The sequence below is a fragment of the Lonchura striata genome, chromosome 37 (genome assembly GCF_050655825.1).
Source record: "Lonchura striata isolate lonStrDom1 chromosome 37, ASM5065582v1, whole genome shotgun sequence".
In the NCBI taxonomy this organism is placed as follows: Eukaryota; Metazoa; Chordata; class Aves; order Passeriformes; family Estrildidae; genus Lonchura; species Lonchura striata.
Genome location: NC_140739.1, coordinates 13,551,641 through 13,563,483, shown reverse-complemented (window position 1 = coordinate 13,563,483; position 11,843 = coordinate 13,551,641). Strand labels below are relative to the sequence as shown.

At 53.8% G+C, this 11,843-nt stretch overlaps 1 protein-coding gene across 1 annotated transcript; it reads right to left on the bottom strand.

Annotated features, from left to right (window-relative positions):
* Positions 1 to 1,376: 1,376 nt before the first annotated feature.
* LOC146763964 (uncharacterized) lies at positions 1,377 to 11,545 on the bottom strand. Its single transcript, XM_085565942.1, has 2 exons — positions 11,444 to 11,545; positions 1,377 to 2,540 (listed from the first exon to the last, which is right to left on the bottom strand). The coding sequence occupies exon 2, from the start codon at positions 2,511 to 2,513 to the stop codon at positions 1,689 to 1,691; it is 825 nt and encodes a 274-aa protein (XP_085422068.1). The 5' UTR covers positions 2,514 to 2,540; positions 11,444 to 11,545; the 3' UTR covers positions 1,377 to 1,688.
* Positions 11,546 to 11,843: the final 298 nt, after the last annotated feature.

Here is an 11,843-nt window from a genome sequence, read left to right as displayed (position 1 = left end):
GCAGAAAAATGCAAAAGGCAGCAGGGGAATGCAAAAGCCTTCTGAGTGCTCTCAGAATGGCCCCAGGTGCGGCTGATAACGTCATCCCAGAAACTCCCATCAGCATGTGGGACAATGCCGATGAAAATTCCCAGAAAATTCTCTGAATTGGTCTCAAATCCCACGCGAGGAGGGGACTGGTGACGCCAGCGCTGTCCACCAGGATGTCACTGTCCCTGATGGCATCAGAGTGGTGCCATCGCTGCAGCAGCCTGGGGAGATCCTCCACGGCTTTTTGGCACCGCTGGGCCAGGGCGCGCCTGCTGGGGCCACCGGGGCCGCCGGAGCCACCACAGGGACTCAAGAGGAGGTCCAGGATGTCCCCAAGTGTCCCCAGCAGGTGATCCTTGCCCAGGCAGGCACTGGCATCCCACAGCTGCTCAAACCCGGCCACTTTGGCCACCAAGGCCTCAGGGACATTGGGGGACGCCTTCTTTGTCCCCTCCAGGATGGCCTCGATGTCCCCGAGCTGGCGCTGCAGCTCCTCGGGGAACCACCTGCCTCCTTCACACTCTTCCACCAAGCGCTCCAGCAGCCCCAGGGCAACCTGTGCCCAATGTCCCCTTCTGGTGGCCACCATGGCTTGGCTGCTGGCCACCACGGCCTCTCCCACGGCCTCGTTGGTGGCCGCAGCCACCTGGGCCTTGTGGGTAGCCCTGCTGAGGCCCTCTTTTCCCTGCCCAGGGCCACCTTCAGCTGCTGGGCTGTGGCCACCAGGCTGCTCCCAGCTGTCCTCCTGCGGGTGGCCACGTTCTGCAGGTCCCCGGCCCGGATGGCAGCGATGGCCGCGTCCCAGCAGGTGTCGCGGAGCTCGGTGGCATCCCAGGCCAGCAGGGCCCGGCTGTCCTCGAGCCTGACCACCAACTCCTGCCAGGCCCAGGCCACAGCTCTCACATCGGCCCAGGTGGCCCCTGGGGTGGCCCCAAGCATGGCCAGGGCCTGGCCCAGGGAGGGGACACCACGGTGGCCCAGGAAGGTGACACCGCCCTGCTCCAGAGTCTCACCAAGACTCCAGGTGAAGTTCTTCAGGTTCCCGTGCAGGGACTCTGGGGACATGAGCTGCTGCTCGTCCCTCTGTAACCTGGTCACGGTGGCTACCACCTCACCCAGGGTGGCCACCACATTCACCAGTGACTCCAGCTGGTACGGGGACACCTGGGGAGGGGACAGGGGAGGTGTTAGGGACCTGGTGGCACTTGTGGCCTCCTGCGGTGGCCCCAGTGCCCTCCCAGGGTCCCCTTTGTCCCCTTCCTGGAGGGCTCTGTTGTCCCCTCTGTCCCTTTGTCACCCCCTCATCCCCTCTGTCACACTCCTCCCCCCCCTCCACTGTCCCCTCTTCTTGCCCAGGGAGACTTCAAGTGTGTCTGTGTCTCCCACAGTTTCTGCTCAGTCAGGCCTCAGATATGGGGCCCCTTTATCAGCTCCATTGCTTTACTCTCTGTTTTATTCCCCATGCGGGGACACCAGGGCTCTGCCCAACGGGGGTCACTGGGGATCATCCAGCCCGGATCCTCCCATGGGGCATGGAGCTGCAGCAGCGCACCAAGTTCTTCCCTCACTCTCTTCCCTCACTCCAAGCTCTTCCCTCACTCCCAGCTCTTCCCTCACTCCCAGCTCTTCCCTCACTCGGGGCACTCACAGGGCTTCCCTTAGTGGTGCCTCCGTTGGTGCCGGCTCAAGTGAAAGCTCCTGGAGAAGCTCTTCCCACACTTCCCACACTCGTAGGGCCTCTCCCCGGTGTGGATGCGCCGGTGCACGGTGAGGTCAGAGTTGTGCTTGAAGCCCTTCCCGCAGTCGGGGCAGCAGAACGGCCTCTCCTCTGTGTGAATCCGCTCATGTAGGAGGACACTGGAGCTTGTCTGAAACCTCTTCCCACACTGGGGACACTCGTAGGGCCTCTCCCCAGTGTGGATGCGCTGGTGTCTTCTCAGGGCAGAGCTCCACCCAAAGCTCTTCCCACATTCCAAGCACTCGTAGGGCCGTTCCCCAGTGTGGATCACCTGGTGTTCGAGGAGGCTAGACCTGTCTTTGAAGCCCTTCCCACACTTCCCACACTCGTAGGGCCTCTCCCCGGTGTGGATGCGCCGGTGCCTGATGAGGTTGGAGTTTTGCTTGAAGCCCTTCCCACAGTCGGGGCAGAGGAAGGGCCTCTCCTCTGTGTGACTCCGCTCATGTACGAGGAGATCAGAGCTGATCCAAAACCTCTTCCCACACTCCCCACACTCGTAGGGCCGTTCCCCAGTGTGGATCACCTGGTGCCGGATGAGGCTAGAGCTCCACCTGAAACCCTGCCTACATTCCAAGCACTTGTGGGGCTTCTCCCTGCCATGAGGCTTCTCCACCAGCTCCGAGCTCCGCCTGGATCTCCGCCCACCTTCCTGGCTCAGGGGGGCTCTTTCCTCCCTGCAGCTCCCTGGGCTGGGTTTGCAGCTCCTCCTCCTGCAGCATCTCCGGGGCTTTTCCTCCTCCTCCATCCAGCCACACCCAGGGAATGACAAATCCTGGTTTGGGGAAAAAAACAAGAGGAGAGCACCTTGGACTGGAGGTTCCTCCTTGCCCAAGTTCATCTCAGGAAGTCACTGGGAATCTTGTGTCTGTAAGAACCTCCATAACACCAAGATTCAGCCCAAAAACTCCACAAACTACCAAGACACAGATCAAAAACTCCCCGAACATCACAAGTCAGCAAATCCTTCTCCAAAACATAAAGATTCAGCTGCCACATAAAACCAAAGCACCAACATTTAGCCCAAGAAAGCTCAGAAACACCAAGATTCAACCCATGAAAATCGTGGTTCCCCCTCGACAGTCGCCTGCACCATGTGGGCGAAGCAAAGCTCCTGGGGCTGGGGGGAGGCTGCAGACACAGGGAGGGGTGGAACCTTCTGCTGCTTCCTCTTTCTGCTCCTCCTCCTCCTCCTGTGTCTCTACTCTTTCTCACACTCCTCTTCCTCCTGCTATTCCTCCTTCTCCTCCACAATCCCATCTTCTCCTGCCATGTCCATCATTTGACCATTCTGTACCTCAAGCCTGCTTCTCCTTCCCTTCTCCTCCTGCCCCCAGGCCCAGCACCCACTGCCGGCTCCCTCTTCCCCTCAGCCCCACAGCATCCCAGCGCAGGGGCAGGGATGGAGCTGGGGCAGGTCGGGCTGGGGCAGCGCTGGGCTCTCGGCCGCTCCCGCCCGCACTCGGTCCCCACTGCAGCCGCTCCCGCCAGGACAGCGCGGGGGGGCCCGGCCTTGGCGCTGCCCCACTCCCACCTCCCCAAATTCCCCTCGCGGGGCCATGGGGCCGAGGGGGGGCGCAGGTGGGGTCCAGGTGGGGAACGCGGGGAGCTGCGAGTCTGCCTGGCAACTGGTGAGTCATCAGCGCCGCGGGCTCTGATTGGCTGAGCTCGGCCCGAGCCCTGGGGCTGCAGCACAGAGGGGACACCCTGCTCCAGGGGGGATGTCCCACAAACGGGGGACCCCATGGAAGGAACAACAGGAAAGGGTCTTTACAAACAGATGCTCTAAAGCTGCTCAGAGATAGGGCCAGGGACCTGTACATAAGGAAGTGACAGGAGAAGCCATCGGTTTCAGGAAATGTTGTAAGTGATGACACAGACTGCTGCTCAGCCAAGGTCCTGCTCTATCCATGAACTTCCAGAAACATAAAAAAGCCTTAAAAGAGCCATGAATATCGTTTGCCATACAGAAGTGGGGTGCATATGAAGGGGGTATATAGAAGGTGGATTGGGAAGTCTGTACCTCTCAAGTGCTTCAGCCAATGAGGAAAGCAGAGGGAGATGTGGCCAGGAGAATTAGGATGAAGAGGAGGCTGTGTCCTCCAACAATTGGAGAGATCCCATTGGGAATGTCCAATGGCCTTTCCCATTTTTTGGAATGAAATTACTTCTACAGGACACCTCTGTCTGCTCTGTGGACAGAATTCTCTGGTGATGTAAGTTTACCCACACACCCTGGGGCTCATCCCAAATTCCTTCCACCCTCCGGGGCAGGCAGGGAGTGCAGCTGAAGGTGCCTCACCCACTTTGGGTGATCGGCTCCCTTGGCTGGCGGCGGCACCAGAGATTGATTGGGGACCCGGGAGTGACCAGGAGACAGACCAGTGACACATCGGGGGGTCTGTGAAGAGTCAGCAGGGAGAGAGCACTGAAAATCTCATCAGTGAGTGCCCTGGGATCTTTGGGGAGTGAACATGGCAGGGCACCCATGGAGGGGAGAAAAGGGAAAGCCAGGGAGTGTCCTGGCTAAAGGGATGATGATCCCAAAATGTCTCTGAAGGGTTCCTTGTAAGAATGCTGAGGTAGTTTGCACATTCCCCCAGAGGTAATTAAGGACATGGACACCCAGGGAGGAAATAAGGGAAATGGAGAAGGCATTTGGAAAACAAGGGAATGGAGGATGTTGGTGTGCTGGGAAGGGATTGGGTGAAGGGGAGTGTGCAGCAACATCATTACAGCAAGAAGCAGCAGGAGGAATCTACGTGGTAATAAAAACGATGACGGAAAAGAGGAGAAAGAGAAAAATACTCAGGATTGGGATGATTTTCAGCAGGGTCTTATTCTCGAAATTTGCCAGCTGATCCAGATCCTTTCCATCCCCGGTTTCCAGGAGAGGAAAAGCAGGAGGTCAGGATGCCAGGGGTTTCTCTGCGGTGGCAGCGGCAGCACCGGGCGCAGAGGTGCGGCACCGGGAGCACGGGCTGGGGCCTGTGGGGAGCTGCGGGGCCGGGCCGGGGCTGTGGGGCAGCCGGGGCTCAGCGCCGGGCGCTGCCTGACCCCACCAGCCCCGGGCAGGGCCGGCAGTGGCCCCCGGCCCCCAGGAGGCTGCGGGACGCCCCGGCCGCTGCCCGGCCCCGGGGAGCTGCCGGCCCTGCCCGCCTTTGGACACTGCGGCAGGACAGGCACCGGCTCTGCCACACGGGCTGGGCAGGGACCCTGAGCACAAGGGGGAAAACAAAGGAACAGCTGGGAAATGCAGAGTACTTGGTAAAACAAAAAGGCAAATGGTGGAGAAAAAGGTTAAAAATTTGGGATATATTTTGACTGAAGGTTCGTGGTTGAACGACCCAGAGTGGGTGTGGGCAATCTCAGAAGTAACACTACCCAGGAACAAAAAGGAGCTGTGACAATGCTGAGGATTAGAAGGGAATTACACAACCTGGACTGAGGATTCTCTGTTCCAGCCAGAACACTGTAGGACTTTTTAACCCCAGACAGCCTCCATATTGTGGTATGGACAGGAGAAAGAGAGCAAAACTTGAGAAAATGAACAACCAAAAATACTGATGCCTCAGCTGTGGCTCTTCCAGACTCAGAAAAGTGTTGGGAAGGATGGATAAATATAATTATTCATAATACAGCCAGGCTGAAAACAATCCTCCCTACTGGCTGGACAATACCGTTACCTACGGATAAATCCAAAAGTCAAATAGACTGTTCCATCTTACCCCCCAAAATGTATAGTTCATCCCCTAAAACATCAAGTGCCTGTAACCCCATTGGCCCAAGTCTTGTTCCAGCCCACCTTGAAGCCCCTGATAAGGGGTCTCTGAGGGGCCAGACGCTCTCTTGGATCTTCCCCCTCTCAGGACCTCCACCCTGTCCTAGAGCATCCTCTTCTCTCTCCCCTCCCCCATCCCCTCAAGCTTGCCAGGTGCTGCATCTGGCAGCTCCAAGCAAGACCTTTCTCCATCCCTGCTAAACCTCATATCCTAAGAGCAGCCTTCAGAGATCTCTTGTCTCCATTCACCTAAACCGTCCTGGAGCACAGCACTCCCTACAGAAAAGAAATTGGAATTGTAGGTGAATGTTAAACAGGGCCATGCCAAAGGAATTCTTGGGCCAAAATGTTTCACCCAGTGGCCACAGTGGCCTCATTGGCTGCAGAATTGTGCAGCCACAGCTTCAATGGGAACCGAGGCCCAAAACCTGATGACAACAGGATCTCCAACTGTTCCAGTCTGCCATCAAGTTCAAGCTTTGGTAACCAAAAGAACCTCGCAATGGATGAGCAGTGCTCGGTTATTACAGTGTGAAACTTGTTCAGTGGCACAGAAGGATTCAGAACTGAGGACAGGGGAAGGGTTTAACCCAGCCTCCTGTTTGAACAGCCCACAGAGGGGCTGGGAAGAAACCCAGCACTGCATTCAAGTGACACAGCTCCAGACCCAGCCTGGGGGAGATTCAGGAGACATTGCCTGGCCTGAGGCAGAAAATGTCTTTGTGGATGGCTCTTCAAGGGCAGCAGAAGGGAAAAGAGTTCCAAGACACGCTGTTATTGAGCAAAGGGAATCAGACAAAGCGCAGGTTACCCCCATGGTCAGCTCAACCGGCACAGCTGTGTGTGCTTGTAAGAGCCTGGCACTGAAATGCCCTGAGCAGGAAGGCTTCAATATCTTCTGGTGACACCATCTCACCTAACAGGGGGGAAAAAGCAATTCTGACTGCTCAGCAACCACTGGATCACTTATTAAGGTATTTCCAAAAGAAATAATTCCAATAAAAGGCATTGTGGAAAAAACAGACTCAGAGAGCAGCACTCATTTCACAGGAAAGATCCTCCAAGGGGTTATGGCAGCTTTAGGAATACAATGGGACCTCCATAATCCCTGGCACCCCCAGAGCTCAGGATGGGTACAAAGAATGAATGGGGAATTGAAATAAACACCTTTGGAAGCTGGGGATAGAAACCAAGATGCCATGGGTACGGCTTTTGCCATTGGCTTGGGCAAGAAGAAGAGCCAGACCTAGGGCAGATATTCAATTATTTCCCCTTGCAATTGATCCCAGAAATCCTTACCTGGGAATTCTCCACCTAGTGCAGGGTGGAGATAAGGGATGCACATTTAAAGCAGTCTGTGGCCAGAATCCTGTCTCTGGTGCAATCTCTCCCCCAGGAAGCTGGGCTGGCACAGAGCCTGCCTTGGCACTTTGCTGTTGCCAACATCCAAGCAGGACATGGGCTCTGCCTAAGGAGTGCAAAGCAGCACCACTGGCGGCCAAGTGGCATGGCCCATGCCAAGGGGCCCCGAGGCCAGAAACAGCCGCCAGCACAGCTGAACACGGGGGGACCCCTCAGCCTGGGCTCCAGGTCTCTGCAGCCCCGGAGATTTGCACTTCCCGCCTGCAGCAGGAGGATGGGAGGCCCCCCTGAGCCTGCACTGAAGGCAGCGCAGCAGCAGCCAGGGCTCCACAGCAGGGCAAGGCCCTGGGCCTGCCCACACCTCCTCTGCTGAAATCCTCGGCCTGGCCACCCTCCTTGGGCAGCTCCAGCCACCGGGGCCAGCTCTTGCTGCCACTGCTGCAGCTTCAGTGCTCGCTGGGCCTGCACTGCCACAGCTGCTGGGGACACACCGGGACAATTCCACTCTGGCTCTCACTCACACTCACACACTGCCCTGCCTGCCAGTGCATCCATGGAAAATAGACCAGCTCACAGACTTGAACATTGTTAACCTTTGATTTCTCTACTCAGGCTTGCTTTGCCTTGGCCTTGGGGAAAGAAATGTTAAAGGTTTTGTTAAGGGATGTTACACCACTCAGTGGAGATGAGTTTAACATCTCAACACACTGGGAATGGCCCAAAAGAGACCCACAAAGACAACGACCAGCAGCAAAACATCAACCCCAGCAGCAAACAGCAACCAACACCTACCCCAGACACTGCCCCCGGCAGGGCTGCAGACACCTGGTCTGCAAAAGGCTGAGAAGGAAATCCAGCACTTCCCACCTCATTAACAGCACAAGCAAAGAAATCCGGGTCCAACAGGAAACCAAATAGTAAAAACTGCACAACTTGAAACTACAGAACATTAAACCAATCGATTTAGAGTCATTCAGACTGTATCAAGTTTGGGAAAAATCAACTAAAACCCATGTGTCATGCAACGATTTTCTCTGCACACCTGGGCTATGTGGGGATGGAATGATTTCTGTTGCACATCCTGGCCAGAATCAAGGAATGCCTTGACTCTAACACTAAACATATTGGTGGAGTTTTTCTTTTTCCTGCAGTTTCAGTGCAAAGTTTAGAGCCTTGGAGTATTTTTTGTATTACTCCTATTTCTATGTTGCCAGTTAGGTTTGGCTCAGGGATGTGAGAATGAGTTTTTACTTTGAAGAGAAGTAGAAACAACTGAATTGCCTTGGAATTTGTTTGTGTATGCTTGTGCATAGCTCTTAGAGATACCAAAATTTTGGTATCTCTAAGATACCAAAATTTTAATACTTTTTTAATACTTTTTAATACTCACCTTTAGCCTGCATTTTTGTGAAAAATGCGTATTTATGATTGGCTTTTTGCAAATGCTACAATGAATATTATATGTGTCATGTTAGAAAGTTATGCTGTATTAATTCCCTTACGTATTGTGTTAAGTGTAGTTTTAGGTTACAACATTATGTTAAAATAGAGATTATGTATGTGGGGGGAGTTTTCTTTTTAGGAATGAGATGCTCCCTTCGAAGAACACCTAAATCTTCCAAAGGAGAGGAATTTATGGCTTCTGATCAGGAGAAGCTAATTTCTTCAGGCCTTGCTCAGACTTGAAGACACCAGGGGATTAAAGGGAACAGTTGACATACAACAGAGTTTCTTGTTTAGAATAGGATGTATGCATAACCATGAAGGATGTATGACTATGCAACAAGTGTCTTGGTTTAAGGGTGATTCCTTTGTTCACAAGTCAAGCTTTTCTTGACTTAGAGTCCGAGAGCATCCGGACATCCATAATTCTTTGCTTTTTTTGTCTTGTAATTGTCCTAACTCTAATTGTATTATTATTTTTATAACCATTTTATTATTATTAAACTTTTAAAATTTTAAAAACCAAGTGATTAGAGTTTTTCAAAATTTTCAAAACTAGATGAGATTTAAAGGTGACCCTTTAACTCATAAACAATAAATAGATGATTTGAAGGAAAAAAAAAAAGCAGCAGATTGTGGGGGGGGTGCACAAGTGAGGCTGCTGAAGGCTGCTGTGGAAGAGAAGCTGCATTCCAGGCACCCAGGAGGAGCTTCAGAAATGCAAATTAACACTGCTGGGGCAAACTGGGGACAATGTACCTGGCTCTTCTTGCCTGGGGCAGGAATTGGCTGATTCCCTCTGCCCCTCACCCCAAGCTCTTCCTGCTTGCACAGATGGAATCTGCACAGCTGAAGGCAGAGCCCATGCTGAGCATCTCTGACTCTGCAACAGAAATGGCTGAAGCTGCAAAGGGAAACAGCAAATGGAGAATGTTGGGAAAACTTCACTAAAATAAGGGGGTGATCATCCCTCTGCCCACTCCAACATCTGCTGTCACTGTCTGTGCTGTACAGGGTGTATCAGAGCACTGGGGGTTTTGCTAGAACAAGTTCAGGGAAATCAGTTGGAATTCAAGTATATGATGAAGGATTAAGAAAAAAACGGTAAATTGATGCAACTTCAGCTGCACGGAGCACCCAAAAATGGGGAAAAAGATAAAGGGCCACCAGAACAAATCCTACAACACCATGGACCAGCCCCTGGGAACCAAAAAAATTTTGTGAAAAATGCATGTTATCTGGCTCCACGCAGATAGTTACTATAACGTATTATGTTACATTGATAAGTTGTGCTGTATTAACATTTTAAGAGTATGGTAAATGTATCTTTGAAGATAAAATTAAGCTTTAGTAGTTAAAAGAGAAAATATGCATTGCGGGGGGGGTTAAGGAATGAGAACACCTAAATTCGCTCAAGGAACACCTAAATTCTCCAGACAAGAGCAATTTATGGTTTTCTTACTAGAAGAAGCTAATTTCTTCAGGCCTTGCTCAGACTGAAGCACGCCGTGGGGATTAAAAAAACAGCTGACATACAACAACAGACAGAGTTTCTTGTTTTAAATAAAATGTATGCATAACCATGAAGGATATAAGAATATGCAACAGTGTATTTTTTTAGGGGTGATTCCTTTATTCACAAGGTATGCTTGTTGTGGCTTAAGTGCCCAAGAGAGCATCCAGACATCTGTAAGTCTTTGTTTTTATTGTTTTGTAATCGTCCTAACTCTAAATTTTAATTAGTCTAATTGTATTCCTACTTTTAGAACCATTTCACTATTATTAAACTTCTAACATTTAAAAATCAAGTGATTGGCATTTCTCACAAATTCTTACCAGGAGACAGAGAACCCATTTATCATTTCAATGGCATCATTACATTACAAGCTGTCCTCGAAAGAAGAACCAACCAGACAGCTCCAGCTCCTGACCTTCCTGCTGACCAAGCCACTGAAATGATGAACACAACATTTCACCAGGGGATGGGATCAGATTATCTGTTAGCAGAAAAAGCAGGAGTTTGTGGAAAACTAAATTACTCAAACTGCTGCTGGTAAAGAGATGACAAGGGAAAAGTGGTGAAAAGGATAACAAAGGAAATAGGAGAGCAGTTTATGTATTGGTCCAAACATGGAAAGGATGGGAATGGGACACGGTTTCCTGGCTCCCCAGCACACCAGGGGTTAAAGGAATGCTGCTTCTTCTCTTCTGTGCTGCAGCAACTCTCATCTTTTCACCATGCTCCACACCTTGGCAGTGCAGCTCATCCAGCAGCTGAGCCAGGGCATGCAGGTGGCAGCCAGGCCTCCTGATCCACAAACGCTACAAAAGGACAGGGAATGAGGGCACCGAGAATAATCCCAAAACCAAAGAGGACCCGGGAAGGACAAAACAGAGTCAAGGAGTGAATCTGCCTGGAAATAGGGACGGGCACTTGTAGATAAGGGGAGAAACAATCAGTTCCAATAAATGTTACAAATTGACCGAGACAGCTGCTCAAAGTCCCTCTACATTCCCGAACTTCGAGGAGTAGAACAAAGACTTAACAGAGCCATGAATATCGGCTGCTATACAAAAGGAGGGTGCACATTAACGAGGACAGGCAGCAGGCGCATCGGGAAGTCTAAACTTTCCAAGGAACTCAAAGGAACTCAGCCAGTAGGCAAAGGCAGAGGGAGATCGGCCGGGAAAACGAGGATAAAAAGGATGCTGCCGGCTACAGCCACGGCAGAGAGCGCACGGCAAATGCCCCACGGCCTCTGCCCCTGCTCGGCAATAAAGTCACTTTGACAGGACTCCTCGCTCTCCTCCGGGCACACGAACCTCCGGCGACGGGAATTTCCCCGCCCGCTCCCGGCCGCGGGGCAGCCCCTCTGTCCTACCCACAGCAGCCGGGCCGAGCCAGCGCTGCTCCGGCAGCGGCTCCTGCCCGGCCCCGGCGGGAAGGAGACCGCGGGCAGCCGCTCCCGCAGCGCCCTCAGCCCGGGGCCGGCACGGGCCGGACACGGCACCGGCGAGCCGCCGGAGCCCCCTGCCGCCCCCTCCGCCCGCAGCCAGCCCCGAACCCCCGCAGAGCCCAGCGCGGCTCCCACCTGCGCCGGGGCCGCCTCCGAGCTCCGCCGCCGCCGCCTCACCGCGCTCCGGCCGCTGCCGCCGCTGCCGGGCCCGCGCAGCCGCTCGGCCAATGGCGGCGCTGCGCGGCCACGGCCGCCCTCAGCCCGCCGCCGGGGCCGCGCCGCGCCCCGCTCCCACCAATCAGCGCGCCGCAACCGCGACTGACGGCACCGGCGGCCAATGGCAGCGAGCTCGGGGCGGGCTCTGCGCACGGCCCCGCCTCGCCCCGCGCTCTCGGCGCCCCCGGGCTGCGTGAGGGGAAAGCCGGAGATGAGGAACAGCCCCGGCACGGGCCCGGGCCCGAGCCGGGATTGAGCTGCCCACACAAACAAACTTCTCCGCGCCTCCCGCCACGGCTTTCCCGGCCCTGCGCCTCCC

Coding starts and splice junctions, on each gene's coding strand:
- LOC146763964 (XM_085565942.1), bottom strand. CDS start 2,513: ATGGAGGAGGAGGAAAAGCCCCGGAGATGCTGCAGGAGGAGGAGCTGC.